General features: G+C 33.3%; 2 protein-coding genes across 5 annotated transcripts; one reads left to right on the forward strand and one right to left on the reverse strand.

The window, feature by feature from the left end:
- Positions 1–77: 77 nt before the first annotated feature.
- On the forward strand, positions 78–6,618 carry LOC130630736 (probable dimethyladenosine transferase). The gene is made up of 12 exons (XM_057444331.1): positions 78–171; positions 266–339; positions 874–960; positions 1,502–1,563; positions 1,638–1,731; positions 1,957–2,006; positions 2,490–2,613; positions 2,725–2,817; positions 3,620–3,684; positions 4,116–4,179; positions 4,734–4,840; positions 6,293–6,618. Exons 1-12 carry the CDS (start codon positions 114–116, stop codon positions 6,333–6,335), a joined length of 921 nt encoding a protein of 306 aa, XP_057300314.1. The 5' UTR covers positions 78–113; the 3' UTR covers positions 6,336–6,618.
- LOC130630737 (thyrotroph embryonic factor-like) lies at positions 5,980–27,850 on the reverse strand. 4 transcript variants are annotated; one of them, XR_008982112.1, is made up of 3 exons: positions 27,722–27,850; positions 12,904–12,962; positions 5,980–6,452 (listed from the first exon to the last, which is right to left on the reverse strand). XR_008982112.1 is itself a non-coding variant. In XM_057444333.1 (3 exons), the coding sequence occupies exons 2-3, from the start codon at positions 12,959–12,961 to the stop codon at positions 9,884–9,886; spliced, it is 732 nt and encodes a 243-aa protein (XP_057300316.1). In that variant the 5' UTR covers position 12,962; positions 27,722–27,814; the 3' UTR covers positions 9,519–9,883. The 4 variants fall into 4 exon arrangements, 3 of the variants coding, with proteins under 3 accessions (XP_057300316.1, XP_057300317.1, XP_057300315.1); XM_057444333.1 differs by lacking the exon at positions 5,980–6,452 and adding an exon at positions 9,519–10,557 and having other exon boundaries at positions 27,722–27,814; XM_057444334.1 differs by lacking the exons at positions 5,980–6,452; positions 27,722–27,850 and adding exons at positions 9,519–10,557; positions 24,255–24,351.

Raw genomic sequence — 27,850 nt, forward strand, 5'->3', positions numbered from 1 at the left:
TTTTGTCTGATACAATGTATTTACTATACAAGTCATTCTGTGCAGCGGTAACAACGTTGATTCTTTTATATTCTTTGTTTTACCATTTCTGCATAGTAAATAAAATTACAAAAATGCCGAAAGAAAGAATACAGAAGAAATCTAGAAACCATCAGCAGGTTAGAGCAGAAGGTAATTTTGTAAACACTTGTTGTTATTCAGGATCATTTAAACGCTTGAAAAAATTTGTGTTTATACTGTGAGTTTAAAAATTTATATTTTATAGGAATTCAGTTCAAAACTGAGCATGGTCAACATATCCTAAAGAACCCACTTATTGTCAATGCCATTATAGATAAGGTATACATTAGCCTTTCTTGAATTGTTACTTTTTACTTGAGCAGATCTCTAGATAAAACTTTCTATATTTTTTAAATTTTTTGAAAATGTTACTGTTGGCAAAACTATTCTGTGAAAACAGTAGAAACCTGAACAAAGTAAGCTAACATTAACTGAAATAAGAGTTTCATCAGCATATCTTCTCTTTGATCTTTTTTTAGTGGTAAAAGGAGATTTTTGTAGAGTGACTTTAAAAATCACTTGTATTTTGATCTGCAAAACACAACTAGAACATTTACAACCCGAGACTAGTAAATTCCTTTTCATCAAGTCTGTCCTTATTACCTCCTACATAAATTTTATCTTTTCAATGTTACCAATAGGCATCAAATTATTCCTCGTCATTTTCCACACTCCCTGGTAAACTTTTCGAAATATATTTCACTCTTCCTGCATCTTTTAGTAATGATTGAGCAAGTAAATGATAGCCTGGCTTCTGCCAAATAATTTAAAGACACTTTAATTTTTATGTGAAAGGTGTTTTATGTTTTTCAGGCTTCAATCAAGAGTACAGATACAGTTCTTGAAATTGGTCCTGGTACAGGTAACATGACTGTCAAGATGTTGGAAAAAGGTAAAAAGGTGTGTATATTATATCAGTTTTGTGTCTGTCATCCTACGTAGCATGATTTGTTGCTATCTATGAGACATGATTCATCTCATTAGATTTTTCACAATCCAGGCCAGACCAACCAAGTTGTATTCTCACTTCAAACTTGCTTCATGTGTGTTCATGTGCTTATGTTTATGCGTTGCGTACGATGTTAAAGGAATTTAGTTACTTCATATCATTAAGCGCCATAATTTTTAATGCATGTACAGAAAAATATATGTATGCTGACCTTATTTTTTTCATTATTATTTTTATTTTGCCAACTGACTGACCAAAAAATATTCTCTTTGCTGGCCATAGAAATAGTAATTAAATTATCTTCGCCTAATTTGGAATCACCTGCTGACCATGCCAATTTTATCACGTTAGAAATATCTCCTGGGACCCCTGTAGGGATTAACTAAATTTACCCAGTTATATCCTTAACCCATGCAAACACTTTTAGTATATCCTAGTTGTTCTTTTTGAAAATGTATTTTTGAGATTAAATAATATTGTTATTTTTGTTAGGTGATTGCATGCGAGTTAGATCCGAGGATGGCTGCAGAGCTGCAAAAAAGAGTGCAGGGAACGTAAGTTACATCCTTCATTTTACAGTATGAGTGTTTGGATTAAGAAAAAGTTTTTTGTTTTGACTTATTTGCAGCCCAGAATCGAACAAGTTGCATTTAATTGTTGGAGACGTGATGAAAACAGATTTGCCATATTTTGATTGTTGTGTAGCGAACATGCCATATCAGGTAATTTTTTACCTTTAAACTTATATGCTGACATATATCAAAAATAATGCTCACTGTTTTTTGGTACTTTTATATTAAAAGTAGACATTAATGTCGTAATCAATTTTTCACATGACGAACTTCACATAAATTTGTAATCATTGTAGCAAAAAGTTGTTTTTTTTGTTAAGTATCTATTGAAACTTAGTGTAGGTTTTTACTCATCGATGCTCTGCTATTTTTTAGATTTCATCGCCATTTGTGTTCAAGTTGTTACTTCATCGACCATTCTTCAGGTAGAGTTTGGATTATCTACATAGGATATCCCATTCGCTTTTGCAATAACAATGCCAACCTGGAATCTCTGGCCTTGTATTTTTGGCAGAATTTTAGATTAGATTCCTCAGCTAAAATTTAATATCTTATATCAGACGCTTAGATTTTAGTATGGAACCTTTGTCTAGCCTAAAATTCTTATTGTGGTTGTCTTGGGTAATGAAAAGCAAATAGGGTTCCTATAGCAATTAAAATGATCTGTTGGTTTGATCATTTTCTAAACAAATTTCAATAAACAAATGAAGAGGCACAGTAGTGGAGAAGGAGTTGAGCTAAAAAGATTTGCTTTAAAAGTTTAAATGACCATGTCTATATTGAATTCAAATTTTGTGAATAGACGTTCTTTTCCATAAAAATCGACAATGATTTTAATTCGAGGAAAGCATGTATTGACTCAGGATTCGAAACGTGCTTAGTGTATAAATGTGTAAACTTGTTTTTAGATGTGCTGTACTTATGTTTCAACGTGAATTCGCTCAAAGATTAGTTGCGAAACCAGGTGACAAGCTTTATTGTCGTCTCTCAATCAATACCCAGTTGCTAGCAAGAGTGGATCATCTGATGAAGGTATAAAGTTTTCCTAATTGTACATTCTTAAATTTGTTTGTTTTGTTTTGTTTTTTTGTTTTAATAAAATATTATCAGGGCTGTACTATTTTAGTTTTGTCATGTTTTTAGGTTGGTAAAAACAATTTCCGTCCACCTCCCAAAGTGGAATCAAGTGTTGTGAGAATAGAACCCAAAAATCCACCACCGCCAATTAATTTTCAGGTAACTTATTCGCAGCAAGTCTGCTGCTGTGAGGGAATGTACATTGATTGTTTAAGAGTATAAATGTGGAGCATAAACTTGACACGAACTGGTGAATGTAAAGTTAATTTTCTGACTTACAACATGACAATGTCTGCTACCCTGGGTCTTTTGTTACGTGCATCCAATATGGTTACAATCATCCACAAAAATATGACTTTCCAATCCGCCTCTTCCAATCATGTTATTCAATGTTAAGAAGTGACATTTGTAGCTGAGCAATGTAAACAATTATACGTGACCACATCAACCTTTATTTCAACTGAGCATGATTTTGGATGAATCGTATCATATGTATAACTATGATCTTTTGCTGACTTTGGTAAACTCTTTGGTTCGTAGTTTTTGGTATAAAATTGCCCGAGACAACAAATTGCAGAAACAGAAAGCCACCTTTAAAATTTCCATACAGTGATATACGTATAATCGTATTTGTGCAGTTGTATTAGGCCCTGTTCAATAAAAAGCTCTGTAAAATAATATCATAACATTCATATAAGCAGGGAGGGATATTTTCTCATAATTGCTTACCTACATTATGGATAATTGTCTCTACTAGCCCTACTTATCGCTTTCGTAAATATATTAATTGATTTGATTTGATTTGATTGACTACGGCTCGTCTTATTGAGATAACTAAAGTTTAAATTACCTTACTGAAAACATCATTGTTGCTAATAATTTCTATCTGAAATTCACTTCTCATATAAAGTGAGACTGAAAAATTTAAAATTCAGACAAAACTCCTTCTTGTCTTTGTTAGGAATGGGATGGCTTAGTGAGGATTGCATTTGTAAGAAAAAATAAAACTTTGGCTGCATGTTTCAGGTAAGCCGTTTGAAAGTTTAAAAGTTTAGTGACCTAACTGTAGAGAGGGGTTTTTATAAAAATCTCATTTTCATTCTTTGAAGTTTAATCTGGAATCGGCAATCTTCTATGTGGATAGTGGATCAACAATAACTGTGGGTGGGAGGTGGAAGGTGGGAGGGGTGGTAATTTTTTTTAAGTTATGTTATCACATCTTCAAAACAAAATGTCTTTCTCGCGTATTCTTATGTTCCTTATAATTTTTATTAAAAAATATGCTTTTTAGGTTTCCATTTATAATTAAAGTTATTTTCAGTCTGAATACGTCGAGGGGGAGGGGAGGGTGGTAATGAAAGGGGAGGAGGGTGGTAATGGGTAACAAATAAATTCGAAATTTGTCGTTCTTGTACACACATACTGAACTAATGTTATGTTTTGCTCTATTGATTTAGTTCTAAGGCGGTAATAGAGATGTTGGAGAAGAATTACAAGGTTCATTGTTCCATGAACGATATTGTGAGTGTTTTTTGAAACATTTCTCATTATATCCTCCATCTATGTTATAATACCCGTATACGTCCGTCCGTGCATCTGTCTGTCACGCAAAATAGTAGCTTAGCTGCGCAGGTAGCGAGACGCACGCAATGCGGTATAAAAAGGAAGGGCGAACCCGTGGATTTTTCCACGGGCTAACGACTAGTTCGTGTAAAATATTTGACCTACAATTTTGCACCGTAATGAGTAGGTAATTCATATTTTTTTTGACTGCTTAAACAGAATCGACATACGACATAAATTGGCTAAAGGTTTGCAGCCATGAAGCTGGAAATGCCCAACTATCAGAGATGTAGTAAACAGTGTTTAAAGCGCACTATTCGCGCATTACTTCCTGACCTCAAAATTTCTCAACTTCTGCAGATAATACTTCATTACAGGTTATAATAAAGTATTATCTGAAGAAGTTGAGCTTATAGGCCAACGAAGTGTTAGAAAGATTTATTTTTTAAATTTTTTAGTTTTGTAATTTTGTGTTTGAATATATGTAAAAAATTAATTTGATCAATATTTAGATGGTTGATGCAGATTTTAGTATGAAGGATAAAGTCAACGATATACTTTCAAATAATGATTTTGGAAAAAAACGAGCAAGAACGATGGACATTGATGATTTCTTACTGTGAGTGATTTTTACATTGAGACAATATCGTGACTTTAATCTCTTAAACTTGGTTAAATTGTAGTTTATTTTCTGTTCTTGTTTGCGTTTTTTGAAGGGGAAGAGGGAAACGCCCTAACGCTGACCATTCTCGCTACATATTTTGTTAACGTCTTTATCGCTTTTAGCTTCCTAATTAACCCGTAAATGCTAACAACTTGAAATATTTTTGTGTAAATATCAGTTGACCTTTGATTTAATTATACTCGATTACGGATACTCAATTACAGATACTCGATTACAGTAATTTTGCGTGGAATAAGTCAGCCACTGGGGGAAGCCATCATGGTGAAGCCAATTTCCCGTTTAATTATTATCTTTCCCAGCTCAAAGAAACGCATACATTTGAGATATTTTTTTAATTTGAAACTTTAGCCTGTTCTCAAAATAGCTGTATTTATGCGTTCAAAATGGTAGCCGAATTGTTACTTCGTGCTACGGAGCACGAAATACCGATCTCGGTATATGTACGAGAAAATACTCGGGATTTATACGAAGAACGAAAACCTGATGACCGGAAACATGTGCGACGGGTGAAGCTACGCATTAACCCTGTTCGGTCCGGGGTTTTTCGAACATATGACCGAGGGGAGTAGGGGGGGGGGGAATCCGTCCCCCCTCAATAACTTTTCATGGACTTGTTCAAATTGAGTCAAACTTGCACACTTATAGTACGTCACAAAAGGAACAGAATGGCAGCAATAAATTTTTGCTTGCGTCAGCACATTTTCTGTGACGTCATCAAAAGCTTGAAATTTGTCCAAAATGCCACTATATATAATTCAATTAATTTAATTCTAAAGCGAATTTTACATTCCGTTTGAAGTTTCTGAAAGCTAAATAAAAGGTATTTTACATATCTTCCGGTTTTTACACAGATCGCATAAAAAACTGCCAAGAATTGCCCGAAAATGCGGGAAATCAGATTAATCACGTGTTCAAAACATGCCAAATGATTCTTCTTGATGAAACAGAATCGTGTTGTGAGTTTCAAGTGCTAACGATAATCCTAACAAGAGTTATTAAATTTTCCCTATTTTAAGGATTTCATAGAGATTTTTAGGGGTAGTTTCGAATAATACCCAATATCAAAGCCTCTGAACGGTATCGGACCTGAAAATTTGGCATGCAGGTGTCTAATGGATAAATATTAAAACTCAGTAAGTGTTGTAGCCATGCAACGTAGCATTAAGAAGTTACTAAAAAAAGCCGTTAGGGGGGGAGGGAATTCGCCCAAATCACCCCCTCCCCCCGACCGAATAGGGTTAAGTAAAATATTCGTGAAAAAGACGTTGATTTGGTTTCCTCCTGTATAGCCTATACATTGGATTTGAGTTCGACATGTGAAAGCACTTGATAAGTAGCCGAAAGAATAGAGACTTTGTTTACAATTTTATTTTTCATTTTTTATAGACTTCTTAATACTTTCAACACGAATGGGATCCATTTTGCTTAGTCAACATTTCTTTTGATAAAAAAAAGATATTGTTGCCACCATGCTGAGTCGTAGTTGTGTGGTAGACGTGAAAGCTGTACCACAGTAACAGGAGCATCAATCGATTATGAAGTCGTTCTAAAGAAGAAGACATAATGTGATATACGCGGATAGAGCAAAATATTTTCTAAATGGACGCAGTACACCAGAACATCAATAGGAACATTGTTTATGATCTTTGAATTACTATTTTTTGGTTTATGGATTGAATACAAAAGTGCGAATTAAATGCGTCTCACGATAATTTTGTTTTGATTTGTTTTGTTTTTGACAAAAACAGAGAAGGACTAGATTTTAATGCGAATGTTTTACTTGCAATCTGTAGAAAAATGTAGCGAACGTGTAATCAGCAATTTACATAGAAAATAATAATATCTGTGAAAATAATTTTGCGCGAAAAAAAAAGTTTATTTCGCGTTATGAAAAGTAAAACGGCGCAAAAGTCGAGGATAGTAGGAAACTGAAGTGCGGAGAAGTAGATAACTGCAACACTCGTGATTTAGGCGGATAATTTGATTTATAAGTACACACAGCATAAGGCTCATGTCCATAGCCAGCCTGAAGTGAGTGAATAAAAACAGGAGAAAAAAGAACAATGGGATATAAAAACACTAATTGTTTCTTCGCTCTTAAAGCCATATTAGTTTCAGCGCCCGATTTTTTTACTGACTATAAAAATTCGTAAATTTTATCAAACATTACGGAATTTAATATAAGAGAGATTAATCCCTCTAAAAACATATCAAACACCTTTCATATATTTGTGTGAAAAAAAGCGTATTCTCAGAGGTGAAGATCGTAAATCAGCCGTATACAGGCTTCGCAGTGGCGTTTAAAACAGTCAAAGAACGCAATCTATCCGGTAAATTAACTAATCTCCAATTTTATTTTACACCTGTGACAAGTTCTTTATATTACTCAATTTTTAATTATTTTACCGTCCGTAAACTCGACTAAACATCATCCGAGAAAATCATTAACCCTAAAGAATGTTTCGGCTTCGACGAATTTGATTTTTGTCTACCTGCTATTGCAACGTTGTAAAAAGTTGAGCACTTCTCACATGGTAACTTTAATTCTCTTTCATGGCACCATTTCATCATCGGATAAAAGATGGCATTACACAATTTAGGCCTTAAGGGGGGTGACAGTTAAGGGTTTCGCCTCAAGTGGAACAAAGTTTGCGTTTTTATAAAGGTTTTTAAAAAATGGCAAAGCATAAATTCACGCGGATTATGTAGTACCTTGTTCAACCGCCAAAAACATCGTCGGGAAAGTATTTCTTCGGATTCTGCACTACAATACAATCGGGTTATCAGCGCTCATGCGCATAATATGACGAGTATAAAACTTTCACGTGGTGTCACATAAGTCTCTCTCTTCAAACTATCCTTGATACACAGCTAATGCAACTTTGTAACTCTTTTTTTTTCTATTTCATGTCTTAACTACTGCAATAACGATGGCGATTTAGGTGTGGAAAAATGAATTACATATGTCGATCACTTGTTGGAGAAAAGAGAAAAATGTTACATGCGATATTGTATGTGATGATGCACAGTATAATATCAAAAGAATGAAATTTCTTATGAAGTTCTGCTTTAAATGCACTCTAGGTGGAGCGCAAGAGGTACAGAGATATGAAAAAAAAGAAGAACCTTCCAGAAAAACGAAACAGAAAAGAAGAAGCAGTACAACGAGCGCGTTCTTCAAGTGGAGAATGCTTCCTATACACCTCTTGTATTTGCGACAAATGGTGCGATGGGCGATGAGTGTAAAGCCTTCTTTAAACGCTTAGTCGAAATGATTGCGAAAAAACGGCCTATTCCGGTATCTTTGACAACGAATGTCATACGAACAAAGATCTGTTTCTCGTTGCTACAATCGATAATTTGATAAGTACGGGGTTCAAGATCGACGCTAGATAGGGACAATAATCTTAATGACTTTGCGTTGGCGAATAGAGCTTCAATTTACGATTGCATCTAAATGTATTGTTAAATCAATATTAGTTATATGTAGTTTCGTAGTGTAATGTCACCGTTTCAATGTTCAAAGTGTTTCCTTGCCACGCATAATATCTTTGGTCATTTGGTTTTTTATTTTAAATTCCAGGTTGATTTATGTTAATAAAATGTTATTTAGTTTAATAAAAAAAAGAGTGTAGTTATCGTCCTCATAAACTTGGTTAAAACTGGTTAAAAGTTTAGTCTGTCTGAAGTTTGTTGTTTAAGAGTCAATTACTTATTTGTAGACAAAAATATTTTTATGTTATAACTTTTCGGCTTAAAGGAAAAGAAACAATACATATTTTAGTTTATATTAGTAAAGTGCCTTCTGGTAAAGTTGCTCCCTACTAAGAGGAATGTTGGAAATGGGAAAGGTAGAACTGAATATTACTTTTAATGACAAAATTTTTACCTGCCTTGCTGAACAAACAAACGTCGGACAAAATCACCTAGAGAAAAGTTCGTCACATTTGTCTATTTTAAAAGATTCTTGTTGACATTTTCCTACACGTGATACGTGACACTGATTTTTGATTTTAGCGAAAAGTTTCGTCAAACATAATTTTTTGTTGCCTCTGAAAAATTTCGTTACTTTTTGTCTGACATTTTTTTGTTCCACAAAATAATGGGATGAACGCCATTTATGCTCTAAAAGTCAGCTAAAAAAGTGGTTGTTATTTTCAAATAAATTATACCATTATAGTCACTTTTCTCGACTAATTTTTTGGATAGAAAACAAAATACATGCATAGCAATGTGATAAATTTTTTTGTGTGACAATTTTAATGTAAACTGTAAAAAAATACAACTTATTATCTTCTATTCTTGAACATTTTGGGTCTTAAAAGAAAGAAAAAGCCAAATCAGTAAAAAAAGCTGGTAAAAAGATTTTTAGTCGGTAAAAAATATTAGTCACCGAACCATAATTTGGTCACTTTTTGCCGACTTTTCTTTACCGACAAGGTTAATTACCTTGTCCCGTAACGTAATTTGCTTACTTTTTGAGAGAGAAATGATTATAAATCTCTCCTGCAAGAAGTTATATCTATTCCACTTTAAAATTATTTGGTATTCAAAAAAGAACACACCTACCCCCGAAATGGGATTGCTCCTTATGAATTAACTTCAAGTTAGCTACAAAACAAAAAATGTATTTCGTAGAAAGGAGAAGTGATTTGATCACACGATATAAGGTGTCTCCACCATAGATGTTTCTAATGTGTCTCCACCATAGATGCTTTATAAGGTGGCTCCACCATAAATCTTAAATTTACATACATACATGAAGACCCAATAAACTATATACACACAAGCATCGTCAAAAAAATTTTAAATCCTCTTTCACTGGATTTGAAAAAAACGAAGTAAACCAAGCATTTTGAAACAGATATCTACTAAACGTCATAGACGCGTCGCGTCGCGTCTTGTTAAATGCTGTCAAAACATGTCGGCGTCACAAGAACTTCGTTTGGAGTGACGGAATTACGTTTTATTTTCATTTCATAGAAGATTGTTCTTCATGAGAATTTCTTTATAAATGTTCATTGTATTTTCAAGTTGTTCGTTTTTCTTTTGCAAATTCACAATCGTGAAACGCAGTCCCGAGTTTTCGTCTTCCAATTGTGAACACTTTCTACTGACTTCGATTTCTTTCTCGCGCCTTTGTTCTCGCGATTTTTTTGCCGCTTCATTATTTCGCTTCCGCCTTTCCCAGTAGCTTTGATCTTTGTTTTCAGGCGGGATAAACTGACGTTTTGATTTTTTTGCCATCGGCGCGGGATTGTATTGATATTTAGCGGATTTTAGTTCATTGTCACGTTCTCCATTATGTTCTCCTTGATGATTATCTTCGTTATCTCCCACACTTGATGATGGAGATGGAACAGACGAACTTGCCGACAACGATCGATTTTTATCGGACACAATAACGGAGACAGAACGTATTTGACGTTTATATTCATGCGATGACTCTCCTATGCTGTGCCGATATTCATGTTCTTTTTTGTCCGTGGACGGACGATATGGTAAAAGATATTCTCCTGTATCATATCTTCGTTTCATTGTTTTTGGAATATGTACGTACGTTTGACCACTATTTAATGACGCGCAGAAATCATCAATCCTCATCATGTGAGGTCTCAGCCAATCCATTTTAGATGTATCTTTGTTACTTTCTAAAATAAGAAAATAAATAAACAAAGGGTCAAACGTCAGAAGAAAAAAGCAATTTACTCATTCAGTAATATCACCTTCACAGATTGCCCACATTCAAACTCCCACAGATTTTCAACCTTTTCAAATTAATCTAATCTGCAAACGCCAATCAGTGTTTAAAAAATCTGACTTTGAATTGCAAACATTCGCCTGTAAAACGATGTATTTCCCGTAAGCCATAATGGCTGCTTTTCCGTGTACTGACCCGTGGCTTTTGGGAGAACCACAGTGAACTATGAAAAAATACTGCATTTAACCAAGTGCACTTAATTACATGAAAACATAACTTTCTGGAAAATAGAAGCTGTTGTAACTAAAAAACATTTTCAAATCTTCCAACCATCTGCAAGATAAGCAGACTATATAAAACTTTTTTCTTGTTTTAAATTATCTACAGAATATCGATAGCACCTTCGAAACCATTTCTTTCTCTTCGGAAAGGTAAAATTATTGAAGAAATTGTCTTAGAAACAAAAAAAACCTGGGCACGAGGATATTGTTAGGCAATATAGAGCTATTAGGGAAATTTATGTAACGTGGTTGAAGATGAGGCTGGCTTACTTAACATACTCTCACGCGACATAATTGTGTTATTAAAAGATAATTGTTGAGTGGTAATTGGATATTAAAATTTCATCCTTTGTCTGAAAAACATTTTCTTTGGATCCATTATTACAACTATTTATAGTTGACCAGATATTCGCTGCTGCAGTAATCCGCCCACAGTGGAATGCAAGTTTTACACAATGCACGTCTTGTTGTTCTGTATTGGCGATAAAAGAGCTGACGTTAGATCTATGTGAATTTTGCGGTAAAAAGTTACCTTACTATGCGCGCGGGTGTGAAAAAAAGAATGCACAAATATAAAATAGACTTAGACATTTTTTACGTAATATTTGTCTCAAATAAGAATAATTTAAGCAAAAAAAACAAACAAAAAAAAACAAACAAGCAAATAAGAAATGGTACGGTGACATAATAGATTAAGATGCTATCGCTGTGGTGTTTAGTGGAAGAAACTCGATTATGCAACATAATGAAACATAAGACAGCGTGCGTTATATAATAAATAATGTTGATGATCTATCAATATATCGATTACCCGGGGGCGTTGCTTTATTAGCTTGAATTTCATGCAGCCAGCGGTTTTTATAAGTATCTCAAATGTACATGAAATCGTTACATTTGCATAAATGACTTGGAAACATGTACTTTGTTATCTTTTTTGGTTTATAATTAGAAAACATCGACCAACTAAATATGTGAGAATTTTTATTGATGTTCTTAAGGTGAACAAACCAATTAAAAGAAAAATGTCCGCTCTCATTATGGTGAGTTTGTCAAGAGCGTGTTTGTCAAGTTCAATGTCGATATTATTATTTATGAATAATTTAGCCGGATATGCAATATTATATCTTGGGAGGGAGGGGGAGGGCGGGGTGGAGGGAAATAAAAAATAAAATTAAGTTTCTAGTTCAGCCTGAAAAAAGAAAAGCAACAATACAGAGTAGAAAGCCTATCAGCCTTGTTTTTTAAAAATAAATACTCTTTCCTAATTTTCTAAAGGAAGAGGATTATATAAATAAAAAGACGACAAAGAAGTGGTTTTTGGTAGACAAATAGTTGTGTTTGAGGAAAACTTGCGGGAAATATACTTTCTTTGTAATGCATGAGAAAGTTTCGGTTCGGAAACACTAGAAACACTAGAAACATTGGTTAGATGGATGTAATTGAGCGCTTAACGTTCCAAACTCTAAACTATAACTGTGGTGCAAAACTAACACAGGACGTCGACGCCGGAAGGGCCAGGGGGGGCATGCTCCTCCCCCCTTTTCCGAAGTAAATTTTATTTTTAACGTGAATTTGCAAAACGAATAAATCTTTATTTAGTCATTTTATTGATAAGTTTATAAAATCACTGCTCAGAGAGTGTGGTTTAAACCAATCCACAACATCAAAATCTAAAAACAGGACCCTTCACTATTACATACATGTTGGAGATCCTTACATATCAACTCTGCAATTTTTTTTGCTTATTTCAAAGTGTTCAAATTGCAGAACACATACGGATCGTAAGAAGTTTACACTGTTTGTTGTTTGCATTGTACTAAATGACTTAGTGGAGAACTTGAATTGTTCAAACCCTACTACCTAGGATGTTATGTAGAGAATCCTGAACCTTGAACAGCAATGACATGGCAATCTTCATTGACATGGCAAGCGTCATTGACATGCTAAGCTTCACAGACTAGTTAGAAATAAAAACAAAAAGAAATATAAAACAAAAATCTAATATCAAAATTTACCATGAGGTGGGCTTTGCTTGCTTATCCACCTTTCTTGGTTTGCCATTGCCTCGACCATCCTAAATAAAAAAGAAACATGCCTGAATTACACTGCTAGTGAACCGACTTTAACTTGGTAAGGAAATAATATAAGCTTGATGCAAAGGAATTGGAGTTTAGAAATAAACACGGTCCAGGTGAGATTGGTAAAAGGTGATGAATTTACTGCGTCCATGTCATGCTGTCATGGAAAGCAGATGTTAGGTCGAGAATGATAATAGTTTGAACAAAAGAATTTTAACAAAGAAAAAAAAGCGATATTGACTGAAGAAAAATTACAAAACACAAAAAAATATTTGATTAATAAATAAAAAAGAGAATATCATTCTTACAAGTGATATCATTCTTTTAAAACAAAAACAAAAAAAGTGACTGTTTCGCGCCATTTTTAAAATCTAAATGGTACGACAAACTCTTATCAATTAGCGAGAGTATCCTCTCTCCGTTTCCTTTTTTTTAAACCTCTCTCTTGGCAATAAAACAGAAATTTGCCGTAAAATGTGCTAGATTTAGCATTAATGGTTTTTATTGGTATGGCAACAACAACAAACAATGAAACCGCCGATTACGCAACACAGAAAAATAATTTTGAAAAGCTGAGTAAGCAGTTCTGTACAAAAAATGCAAAATAAGGAGAGTGACTGTTTGAGTTAAACGATGGGTTTGAAGACGTCATATTCTTGGTGTTTATAGCAAAAAATGCTTCAGGCGCTCAGTTTTTATACTGTGCCTTCCGCAGGAAAAAAAATGATGTGTAAACTATGTATTTTTAAGTATGTACATTTAAGCATGTATTTTTTTTGCAAAACACTTTTTGATAACACTATAAGCAGGATTATGTGCGTTGTTGTTCAAGCTAGTATCTCATTGACCAAGCCATGTTGTGTTTGTTAAATATTGGAGTAGCAAAAATTTAATTATAAAAATGTGGTCATCCAAGCCATTGTAAAAATATTTTGTCTGTTGAGTAAAAGTTCTTTTTTTTTGATTGAATTGCACCATCTTGACTTAAACTGCACCACCTCGGCTTGACAGCCGTGAAACAATTCATTAATGTGTCTGAATACAAGAAATAGGCATGGAGATAATTTTTACGCCAAGTTTGCGAATAGCGAAGGACTTTTTTTGTAGACAATATAAATTAACCGCAAAGTGAAATATAATTTATTGGAAAGAAAAATTTTACCGCAGATAATTTAACATATAAAAATAAATCCTAGTCAATTTTTTTTTGGTTTGACGTAGAACCTTTTGTTACACGGGAATTTGAAACATATTCCTTGTAAGGGCAGGATTTCCGTTACATTTGAAAAAAAGAGCACTTATATAGATATTCGACACAAACCTTAAAAGCAAGCTCTCATTAGGAACACCTGTACCTTTAGACAATTTCATGACGGATAATACCGTCATGAAATTGTGGATTTCTGACATACATTGACTTGTGGTGAAAACTTTGGTACTTGCTAGTCATCCCGCTCCTCCTCCTCCAACAAGGTTTTAACCAAACCGTAAACCTAACCCTGACCATAACCTTGACCAGTAGGTGACTACGGGGCTCGGGAAATAACCAACAAGTACCAAACTTCCGGAGTTTGTGTTTCCAAAGAGTGCACGGGGTTACAAAAGGTCGTGAAAATCTGGTTGCTACTGATTAAAAAACATTTTTTCCTTAGATACTAACAAGCCGGCTTTAACGTGAAAAAAGACATCATAAAATTAACAATCTATCAAGCACCTTGCCAATGTTAGCAATAAACCATGTTTGTACCATCAAACAGATCTTTATGTAAAACAACTACAATAAATTCTATCAAGCATTAATTCATTTTGTATTTGTCTTGCTAATTAGTTCTCTAATGACACACAAACCGTGATGATTCGTTATGAATCGCAATTAAGTTGTTTATCTTATATCAAATCACCAACGGGAATGTCTTTTTTAAAAATGTTACAGTTATTAATTGTTGCAAAGTAGAAACACGCAGCTATGATGTCATACTTTACTACTTTCATGCGTGGGCGTCAATATGACGCGCGTTAAAATGACGTGTAGGAGTTGCGAGAGTTTTGCGTAACGTACTAAATTACATCAATTCATTTATGAGTAAGAATGGAAAAATGCTTGAGACACTATCTTTTTTTTACAGTTTCGTTAAACCCTTACTGCTGAAGTAAGTTGTTAGTACTTCAAATGTTTCAGAGTTCAAACAAACGCCGTGATCTCGTTATCATTATTATCACTATCAAACAAATGTTTGATCCCAATATCTTTATATCTTCGATATCCCGATTTATTGCAATCCTCTTGAGTATTCTCAGCCTTACCAGGTTGCCGTCATATCACTTAAAATTATCGAAACTGTTAGCTCTGGGTTTACCGCCTTTTCAATTTAGCGAATCATGAAATCGACAAAAATTAATTTTGAGGAATTTATATCCACTTGTCAAAACTGCTAAAATAACAAATCGTATAAAAATCCAAAAATGTAAATCATATTTTCTTGTCTCTAATCAATTTTTCATTAAATAGAAATCACTCGAAATTATAATTGTTAATCAAGACTCCCTCTCTGTGTTTCTGTTAATCTTTCCAAACAAACCGTCAAAGTTAATTAAAAAAGCACACGAAGACTTGTGCGTAAGATCAACCGTTCGCCAATCAACCTGTATTTATGTTAATAATTCTTATAACATAATAAAAACCATCATATGAACATAAGTTCACATTGAAATAGCTAACCTTTTCCAGCTCTCGCTGTATTTATCCAACATATTTCTCTGCCAACTTGTTCCGCTTAATCCTTCCATGCGTATGGCTTAATGAGTGTAAAAATCACAATTAACTTTAATCGCTTCATTAATAACCATAATTACAGGTCTCTCAATAACGAGTAATATTGACACTTAAATGTCATACAACGAGTTTGATGCAGCCTGTACTTAGCTTAAAGGTGTATTACACTATAGCGACTAGACATTAAAAGAGACTCAGGTTAATTTTGGAAAGCCGCAAGAAATTATTTCTGAACCTTCATAAAAGTCAAGAAAATTCACTTCCTTTCCTAACATCTGTACTGCTGAAATTGTGGGAATTCATTACCCACGCGACATATTAAACCTAACATCAGCTAACATACTTTCTAGCAAACAAACCTTACAAATACTATTTTAAAGAAATTCAACTAAAAAGGGGGTGAACTTGTAGAGGGTTTATCATTGCTTAAAACTTGTTATGCGTTTTATTATTTTGATGAACTACTCTGTTATACTTTTTATAAAAGTAAAGAAGAGACGCTGCGACACGAATTATGTCAGAAACATGCAATGTGAGTCAAACAAAGTATGCAACCTTATCATTACACCAATCGAATCGCAAATCAAATGGTTTACGACAATAACATGTTTTTATTGTTCTTTAAATTACGTATTTAATTTAAGATTTAAGGCTACTAATAGTTAGAATTGACGTCAAATAGTCGTCAATCAACTGTCCAATCTCACGTATCCACACAACAAACTTATAAGTATGTCATTTTTCTTGATAATATTTCCTGGAAAAATTTGTAAACAAAACTTTAAGCATGATTTATTAAAAGAAAGAAATGACATGTCTCGCATGATTAGGCGTCTTTTAATATCATCAAGATGGAGTCGAAGCATCCAGTAAAAATTAAAAGAAATATTGTAGCATTTTCACTTTGCTTTTGCATGCACTTTGGACCGGAAGGATAAATTAAATGATATCTGCTAATGAATAACCGAAAATTTTGAACGTCAGTTTAAACCGCTCAAATTGCTTGTAACCAACCACACATTTGTTAACGAGTTCTGCTGACGTCATCAAAAGTTCTTGATGTGCATGCAATTACAGTTTTTTAAGTTCGTGTCCAACTTCATTTCTTCAATCGCCTATGATTGATCATAAAAAAGTCCTAGCAACGAATTTGCTGGAATTTGTAACCGCCTATTTTGTAATGTTGTGTAACATATAATTTTAGCCAAGAAAATAATTTGGTCAATTTGACTAATGCAAATAACTTAATATAGAAACAACCGTGCTGAGAATACAAATGAATCATCTTTACATTCGTTTTGAAGCGACTTTGAGAGAAAGAGAAAGTGTTCCCTTTTGTTTGAGTTTCAATTCCAAAAATGACTGTTTGGATGCTGGTGTGCATAAGAGTACAAAGCGTCTGATGTTGCTATGACCAAAAGTACTGAAAACAATATATCGTACAATATATCTGGTGTTTGTTTTACACCAGAATATCACATTTCAGCTTGTAAAAGTTTATTTCCTTCAGGTTATTAAACATGCGTCAGTGATAACTGTAGCTATTTTTCCTTAGCCAAAAAAAAACGTATTTCAAGTGGCTGCAATTTGGTATAAAGAATATGTTATAGGCATTTTAGAATTGACCGTGAAAAATTGTGAAATGTACATTTACTTACTTTCATTTTCTTTTTTCTTTTCACTCTAGATAAACAGAAACACTCTAGCTAAGCAGAAACAGAAATTGTTTTTATTGATTGATTAATTAATCTGTTTATTAATTTGGAACCTGTTTGATCAAAGTGTTGGCTCAGGATACGGATATAACAATTTTAAGTCTTGCGGTAAACTGTGTTGCCATGGTAAATAAAAGAGAACTGCTCTGTTCATAATCAATTTTGATAGATAAATATATATCATTGTTGCTCTATAAATTTGTAAACCAAAAAATTTGTTCATATACGAAGGATAAAGATGTTGAATTTGTTTCAGGGTTTTAAAAATATGAGCCCGAAATCTTACTGTATTGAATGAAAAATTATCAATTAACCCCCGTCAAAAACTGTTAATTAACGCTCATTATAATAACGTGCTACAAGACCCTTCACACGAATTCAACAGTGAAATTTAATCTAACCCACCCTCCACCCCAAACGCAAGCACACTTAAAACAATTAATAGCCCTTCTAATGACAGGTGCAACTCCTCATTAAAATACATAATTATAAAACGCCCTTTGTGCCTGACTGACATTATGTAATTAACTCCCCTTCTAATAACACCAACCCCATTAACCCACCAAATATTACAATTAAGATTACCGCCATTGTTGCAATCCCACTACAATTACCGCCCATTCAACCGCAGGATGTAAAACCTGTATTAAATGCCCATTGTTATTAAAACATCATAAGTAAAAATTTTGAATCCAGATTTTACATTTTGTTTGGTTTACAGCTTGTTGTGATTGCCGTCAATCTTGATTGGTTTACCGTGTAAGAAACAGTGTCAATGTAGTGTTGCAGTCGGTCTTGATTGGTTAAATCGATCATACAAATTTGCATGGAAGTTACGTAATTAAGAAGAAATATTTTTGAAGAGGCTATAAAGATTACCATTATCTTATAAAAACTAAGAAAGTTGTCATCGGTTAAACATCCGTGAAACAAAACAAATATTAATTTTTGGTTTTGTTCTTATTTGTTGCCATGACAACAACTAATCTTTTAAATTGTTGTGTCTGAAAATACTTTAAGAAACAAATTACTCCCCAGTCTACTGCTCTAAAAGTAAGGTTACGACTTAATTACGATAATCTTGTCCCCAATCCCCTTTTTCGATATAAAAGAAAGATAAGTCAATCAGCATGCCATATGAATGTGGCTTGAACCTTTTCCAATTTTATTCATTACGACCTCATTACATCTCTTTTACATAAGTTCATCTGAAATATGTCACATTCTTTATGCGAGTTGAATGGAAGATAACAGCAATTAAAAAAAGTAATTAAAAAGATAACCATTTTGGGGAAATTTACGTAGAAATCTAACTTAGCAACGAAACAGCGTAAAAAGTTGTAGCCAAAATAAATAAATAAATAAAAACAAATATTATGGGCGGAAAAGAAAAGGAAATAAAAAATGTTATACTACTACTGATAAAATCATGCCGATTCTGAAATTAACCATATTTGTTTTGATTTTTTTCAAGTGGTCGCTTTTGTTTCATTTGTTAACGCATTCTTTTATAGGACGGGGCTTTTCTGGCAACTTTGAAAATAGTTGCAAATAGTCCCGTTCTTGTTCCGTAAAATCCCTAATGCTTAGTTAAGGACAACTTGTTTGCCCAAAATAATGACATTGTTTGCGGCCTGGTTAAAATTGTTAACAAAGTCAAAATTATTAACAGGAGCATTTCCTTTTTCTACTATCACTTACAAATCTTATAGAAGAAGTAACAACAGCTTCTCTCTTTAAGACAATACAACATAACAAGCATACAAATTCGTACTATCCACATAACATGCAACTCCTCACTATAACATATTGACTAAAGTGTAATAAAATTAAAACCTACAATGTACAAGCAATCAGTATACTTAAATGTAAGCGAAATGTTGAAGCATGGCGCGACCTTTTGAAAGATGTACACTTGTTGTGTTTTGTTGACAAGCTTGTTGTTAATATACAAGAGACAATTTTATTGACAACCTTGGTTCGATCTAATTTTACTATTCGACGTTTTAATAGAAAAAATATCAACTTCGAATTTCATACATGAAGATGCTCACCATAAACAGCCTTCTTCTATGTGTATGTGATACGAACACCAGGTCAGCAATTAATACAAATAGTGAAATTCCATGCGCAGTATTAGAGACAACAGCTTAAGGTAGCTGTCTACGGTCGAACTCGCATTGTAATATAACCTCTTTACTAAACAAGAAAAGACTCGGACATGTGACCATGGATGTAGTTAATGAGGATATATGCTAACTAAGGTTCCGCTACAAGCACAGCGTTCTACTATAATGCTGTTTCCACAAACGCAATAATATCATAATAGAATATTGGAATACTGTTTATATGTTGCATCTAGTCACCACGTTTTTGCAAATATATAAAATTCTTTTGTGAGAATATAGCTTAAATATTTTAGGCCGTGTGACCATAACAAAATATTGGCTAAGGTCAGAAGTCCAAAGACATAAAGTGCAAATTGTATAATTTTCACATGTAGTCGTGCATTTAAATTTTTAAAGATATTTAACTAACCAGTCAGAATAAACAAACAAGCTCCTTTTCCATATGTGTAAAACTAAAATAGTCCGATTTTCTAAATTCCCGTAAATAACTGGGTCCACCCTCTAGCTTGCCGCACACACAATATTGCAAACCAAATATATATCACATATCTGTGTTATATGTTTATTCTTATTTATATCATCTTTCATGGCTCCTAAGTTGATTTTTGTTTAGCAGACTCTCAACATCTTGAAAATACTTCAGATATTCACAACTTTTGCGCATATTTAACAAAATAAGTTGGACGTTCTTTTAGTGGCCCAATTTTTTTGGTTTCAATTTAAACTTTTTATATTTCCGGAAGGCATTATGGTGTTTTGTTGCATTTCGTAACGTTTTATATGATTCTTTACTTTTCCAAAACTGTCTTTACTTGAAATGCAGTTGCCGCTAGCTATGTGGAAGTCCAGATAAGTGGAACTTTTACTAAATGGAACCATTTTCCACAGTCGCTTGGATTTGCCTTATCATACTCTCTTAGTTTCTTCGGATAAATGGAAACCCAAATAAGTGAAACATTGGCTAAGTGGAACCATTTTGCTGGTCCCTTGAGCCTAAATTGCAGCGTCGTAACTTTTCCTCGATTTTGAAAGCAAAATGATTTTAATGAGACATTCAGTAAGCTAAGGGGCAATTTAAAAGAACTGAAGGCTCACCAAAAGCATGTAACCCTTAGCATCTTTACTTCTAAAGATTTTGTATGTTTAGATAATTCTGAAGTTGCCACTGAGCTTGTGCTATCTGTAGATGAAATAATCGATAGTTTACAAAATTGTAGTTGATAGCAAAATGAAAGGCAATGAATGCTTGTAAAAGCCTAGTTGCACTGACGTAAGAAACGCAACCGAAACACTTCTAGACTTAGCCTATTTGTATCCTATATAATACGTTCCTTGATCGTGAGTGTGTCAGATTGATCGAAAGAGAACAAGTATCCATTCATAATTTTCTTCACAGAGATTAAAAAGTTGTGAAATTTTGTTAAATTAAAATTGCTATTTTTATTTTAACCCTTCTAGAAAACTTTTGCATCTGTATTTTTAGGGCTTCTAAATTTTTTCCCAAACTGCGTTTTTTGGATAAGTGGAACATTCGTTAGTGGAACCATTTTTTTCGGTCCCTTGAAAGTTCCACTTATCGAGCAGAAATTGTAGTACAAATTTAGTTTTCTTGTTATGATTAAATTGTGACTTCAAGAACAATACCCAGTGGCGTAGGAAGCAGGATAAAGGGAATTTGCAATGAGTTTTAAAAGTTAAGGTTAGTTTCTTTACAAAAAAAGAACACAAAAATAACAAAATTACTTCCTCGCCCCTTTTTAAACCGATGAATTGGACAATTTTTTTGTGTTCTTTGATAACAACAGTGAAACGAATGTTTTCACGACAAAACATAACTTTCAAAAACAACTGCCGAAGAGAAAAAAAAATCATTTTATTGAATTCTAATGCCTTTTTCCGGCAATCTAGAGGGGTAATTTCAAGACTTTCAGCCCCGTTCCAATACCCTCACTTTCACCCTCCTCCAAAAAAGTTCTAACATGACATCAGCATTTGGCTTAGGTTATTCGTTGTGTTAACAAATGATAGATTACAAGTGTTGTGAATATCAAGACACTATTGAGTGAAACAATGTGGTCGAATCTTCATATGTCATCTACGCGATTGAGATGTTCAATATTTTTTAACAGATTTTAAAAATTGAATTTAAGGGTAATAACTAAGCATTTTACTGATGGAATGTTGCATTAACTACCGCATAAAAATAATTGACAGATAGTGTTATGGCTCATTAACTTGTGTCTAATTTAGCTGGATCGTTTGCACGTGTTTTTCACGCGTATTGCACGAGTTCATCAAGTTATAACATGAGATGGAAAGGTCGTGCTAAACGCATGCTCCCTCAGTGTCTGTTGCCAGCAATAAAAATTTAACTTCGATAAATGTGTTTGAAGTGTATGCTTAGAACGTGTAGTTTATCACAGAACTAAAATCCGTCAGTGAAATCTGTCTAAAGCGGAAACCTCTACATAACGGAGATTAACACTAAATACAGGTCAAACATTTTGCAAATAAATCTATAACAAGGACGTCTATAAAAAGCGGACAGTTTTTTTTTACACCAATGTAATACTATGAGCAATGTTTGGAAAAATTCAAAGCATTTTTACAACTTCCAGTTTTCTAGTGCTGCAACTTGTATCGTGGCTCTGTAAATAAATTTTCCTTACTGACAGACAGTATATCAGCGATAAAAAATTAGTCCGTTTCAGTTTAACTACTATACATTCCGATTATACTTGTCCGTCATAATTGGACTCCCGAACCAGGAAATCTACTTTTAGACGACAGTGACCACTCGGGAACAATACCTTATATGTACACAAATCATGCTGTTCATTCATTCTAGACCGAAAAAAACTGATCTGATAAGTCATTGATTGCTTGGAGAGTATGACCTCGACAATTTTAATCGTTCATAATCAACTATAATGGGGTAGAAGGTCAAATTTTTAATGGAGCCATTCTGTATACACTTACAGAGAATATAATAAGGTAAATATTAGGGTGTGTATTTTCAATTACAACACCTGCCGCTGTTAAGAAATTGTTGGAAACCGGTTGCACGTATATATTCTGTAATCATGTATAATCATGCATATGTTTTTAGATACATTTATTTAAATATATTGTACATATGATTCTTTAACCTTTCCAAAAAATATGAACGCACTTTTTCATTCACCGTCCATCTAGAGGGCTGGGTACTAAAAACAGAATTACACCAACGAAGAAAATTTTAACAAAAATTGTTTTCTTTGTTGAACAAAAGCAACAATAAAACGTTTGTAGCCCATGCGTATTGAAAGAATAATTATTAAATCCTGTTCCATTTAAACTCTGAAGGTTGAGTCAGCAAGATTTTTACAATCTTAAAAAAAGTACTACATTATATTTCTTACATAACTTCAATAATCCAATATTTAGGGTCAAATTTTCAGCACGAGATTCATATCGGAACATACGAATACAATATAATGAAATTTAAACGATATAATACCTAAAACATCTATCAAAAGATAACAAATTAGGTTTATCGATTTCAAAAGGAATACTGTTGTCCTGTCCAAATACAAAATACCTGTACAATATGCAGGCTAGGATTCGTATGCATCAGTGAGTAACATGCTACCAATTTTTCATTTATTCATTCTGAATAAACCAAAAGAATATCCTTATAATCTTCAAACTTTTCCTCTGTCCTGATGAACTTTGTTGCATACAAACTCATCATCATAAATGAAACACGTGTTCAGGAAAATCCGGAATATGACACAAAACTTTCGCTAACTACGGTACAGTGCCTAAAATAGCTTTTTTAAGGGTCTAGTTACCATGTAAAAATTTTTTGTTCTGTTAATGTGTGGAAAAGTGCATATATGCACCATCTCGCAGCAATAGCGCCAGATGGTGCTTATGGTGCACATATGGTGCATGTTAAAAATTTCAAGAGCGTTACAGACTCTAGTTGTAAGTAATGTCAAATAAAAAATGAAATTAATATACGCTTGAGGTATCTGCAGTGTTTTTGTTCGCACTTGAGCTGATGCAAATAGTTTCTATCACAAAAATCAGAATTCGTGGCACGCTTAGATTTAATTCTCAATTAAATTAAAAACAATCAGCATTTTTAACAACAACAACTTTATTGTCTTTTTGCCCAAGCGTTACACTGCTTTATTCTTAGTAGGTGCAATGTCTCCCAAATTGCATAATGCCGCCCATTTCCCGGTGGTAACTTTAAAGGACTTTTGTTATGTTTTATGTTCTGTTAGATTTAGGTATGCCGGTCTGCAAATTTACCCTTATGCTTGTCTGAAACATTAGTCATCTTCATTTATTTTGTCTGTTTGCGAGAATAATGTCGTGTTACGGAAACACAAAATGTGATATTTAAAGGACAGGCGACCCCGTGGATTTTTTCACGGGTGACAGACTAGTTATATTATGATTCCGCGTCGGGCAAATAAAGAATGCTAGTATATACACTCTTATAAAAATTAAAAGATTTCAAGAAGAAATAATATTAAAAACGCAGTTATAATTTCCAATTTGTCAAAACAGCTTTTAAGTTGTTTAAATAAGAGATAAAAAATGTAAAATAAAACTGCGACGTAATAATACATAAAAATAGGATCTACCATTACAAAAAAAATAAAACGAGAAACTTACAATGATTTCTCTCTGTCTTGACAACTGCAACTTATATAACTCTGTGTTGATTAAAAGTTCTTTTTTTTAAGAAATGAATAAAATAACTTTTTGTTTTATGTAATGATGTATTGAATTATGTAATCTTTTTTAATATCTTATCCTATATTTTAATTATAAACTTCTTTTGAATCGAATTAAATATTGTACTGCATATAAAAATCCCATGAGGTTTAGAATATATAAAAACTATCAATAAGATTGATAACAGAGCCAATTAAGTTCATTACGTAACAGATTGTATGCATTAAACTCTCACTTTGCTCTCACTCTTGTCTCTCCTCCGTAAATAAAGACAGCAGCTTAACCCAGGGAGTATATACTGTTTTTGAAATTAAAAAGGATATTTGAAGAAGAGCATTATGGTAAAAGGTGATGTTGGATATTGCAGCAACATCGTGGTATTGAGGATATGAACTAGAGCTATCTGATGTTATGTGATTCTACACAAGAAGCATTTTGCTTACCATGCAGATATAGCGAAAAAGCTTTGCACCAAGAAGCATGTGTTATGAGTGTTATAGGTTAACATGCGTACACAAAGCACATGTCTTATATATCTAAAGATATTGCAGACTAGTTCAATGACCTTTATCATTGCGTTGTATTTTTTCAGTTAAATAAATGCTTTTAGCAGGAAATCTTTACTGAGTTTTTTTCTTCCTTTGTCCAAAACCCAATTATTGATGAAGGACTCTGCTAAATATTGAAATTTGCAACTTTTTTAAGTGACAAACTCAATCAACGATATCAGTGGCAGTAATATTTTACATTGTTAAAATTTTAAAATTAATAATTTCAAATTAAACTCAAGCAGTTTAATTTGAAATTTCAAACTATGCTTTTTTTCTATTCACAACCAAAACTAAATATCAACTTTAAACCGGTTATTTATTTTATTTATTTTAGCATTAGAAGCTGTCTTAGGTTCCTGGGACTGCCGGCAAAGAAATTATAAGGAGTTCACATCTAAGGTGGCAGCTTTTTAGTGCTAATGTAATTACTTAAATACTGCATAGACGGAAAAAAGTATGAGCGCAAAATAAATGTCGAAGGCTATGAATATAGTGGGAGATAGTGCCTTAACTGCGATATGCAAGGATTTTGCTATTGGATATAAATTATGGAGGTGATGAAGTCATAGAACTGTAGTTAATCAACAGTTAATTCCTCAAGGTTACAAAAATGGAGTTCATAGGTATGGCATTCTTTATTTTTTTATTTTATTTAGTCAAATACACTGCGCATAACAATCCTATACGTATCTCTGGCGGTAATGTCTACAAATTAACTCGTTTCGGCTTCTATTCTTTTTTTGTACTGTAAGTTGAAAGGATGATTATTTTTATGCTGTTTGTGTTCATCAAAAATGATAATTCAAGCAGTACCGGGCAAAACAGGGAGATGGTATCAAAAAAAAAAAAATGTTTTCATAAAGGGCACCAAATCATCCGCCAATACTTACACTCGAGAATATATTTAAAGTGCAAATAAAAAAATTAAAACACATTTTATATTTATTCAAAGCATTAAAAGAGATTAGCTACATTTTAACAATTACAACTTAACATCACATTAAAAATAGATAGCTATATCTCGCTTAAATCTCATATCTTAAATTCCGCCAAAATTAACTAGAGCTATGTTATTAATTCTTCCATTAGGTAAACTGTGACAATTGAAAAACTGATGATGGCGTCGGTGATTAGGCTATGTCTAAGCCAGAAAAACACTGAATTTGGTGACATGAGAAAAATGGTTGCCACAATGTTTCAAATTATTTAGCTGTGAACATGCTATCATCACGCTGGAAATTTTCAGAGAGTTCAGGTAAGGTGCATAAAAGGTGCATACAATACCAAGAAATTTGCTTTGGCTATTCTCACTGTGGTAAATAGTAGGTGGCCATAAATTGCATTTAATGACGAAAGATTGTCAACGGAAATCAATCTCTGTAATAATAGCCGTCGTCTGTCTGTCTGTGCGCGGACCCCCCGCTGAGTTAAAAAATGATGTTACGGAAACACGAATATCAAATGCGATATATTTTTATCCACTTTGTGGCGACAGGTAAATATAAAGGACGGGCGAACCCGTGGATTTTTCCACGGGCAACGACTACTCTTCAATAATAGCCGTCGTCTGTCTGCGTGTCCACGAAAGCAGCGACCTGTAACGGAAACAAAAAATTTTTAAAATGCGCACGAATATCAAATGCGATATACTTTTATCCACTTTGTTGCGACGCGTAAATTTAAAGGATGGGCGACCCCGTAGATTTTTCCATGGATTAACGACTAGTCTATATTATAATACCCGTACACGTCTGTCCGTCTGTCTGGCTGTCACGCGAAATGGTAACTGCAGTAGTGAGACACACACAAAATGTGATAAATAAACAACGGCGAACCCGTGGATATATCCACGGGCTACTGATTTATATTTAAGTTTTTTGAAAAAACACTACGAAGTTTTAAAGCTGTCGCTTTTCTTAAAATTCTTAATTTTTTTCATGTCATAAAAAATATGGAGTATGAGTTCTAGGTTACAAATATTTTTGCTGACGCGCGATTCTTTTGTTTTTGAGAATGTGATTACACACAAAAGTATTGATTTCCTCATGTAAACAGGCTGATTAACCTAATTAGATTTAGCTAATGACATTTTTTGATCAATGGGAAATCAAAACAGCTTTTGAAAGATTGGTCTATATCAGATTTGCAATTGTTAAATAATTACTTTGTTGACGTAGTCAGTTGGGAAACTTTAAACTTTTATCAGCAACATTTATGTCGCGAAAAATTTACAGTTAAAAAATATTTACAAGTTAGTAATATTTATTAATTTTATTCCGGATGTATGAGGTAAAAATGGGAAAATGAACATTTGTGGAACAGTTTTTATGACTAGTCCACTGATGAAACAGCTCCATAGTTTCGCCAGATTGGTTCAGATTTTCACCAGACTATAAAAATGTGGCTTATGGAAGAGTTTGATTGGAAACTCCTGCACAACCTTATTTATAATCCTCATAAAAAGGATGTGTAAAGCATCTACATCAAATAAAATTAAGAAAGAAGGAAGTTGAGAAGAAGGAAGTTGAGAAGAAGAAGGGCATGCCTCCGAATTTTTTTCCTTATAACATATTTTTCAATAAAATAGATATCGAATGATTCAAAGTCACATGGGTGATGATAGATAAGAGAATTGTTTTGACATTCTGAAAGTTTTTGGGAGGAATAGATAGTAATATTTACTAAATGGGGTCAAGGAGTAACTAAATCGGGTAAAAGCAAACTGGAACAAGAAATGAAACAACTATTTCAATATTTAAGTAAATTAAATCAAAATTACAAAATATAGATAAAATATGAAAAGATTACATACTGAAAGAATATAAGAAAGACAAACAAAGTTATAGAACTAACCTATAATATCAACAATACTTTCTCCTCTTTTCTGTTGGTCTGAACAAAACAGCTTCTACTTATGTAACTCTATTTATCGTTGATTGAAAGTTCTTTTTTTTACGAAGTAAATTAATAACTTTTTGTTTT

This window comes from Hydractinia symbiolongicarpus, chromosome 2 (genome assembly GCF_029227915.1).
Source record: "Hydractinia symbiolongicarpus strain clone_291-10 chromosome 2, HSymV2.1, whole genome shotgun sequence".
Lineage (NCBI taxonomy): Eukaryota > Metazoa > Cnidaria > Hydrozoa > Anthoathecata > Hydractiniidae > Hydractinia > Hydractinia symbiolongicarpus.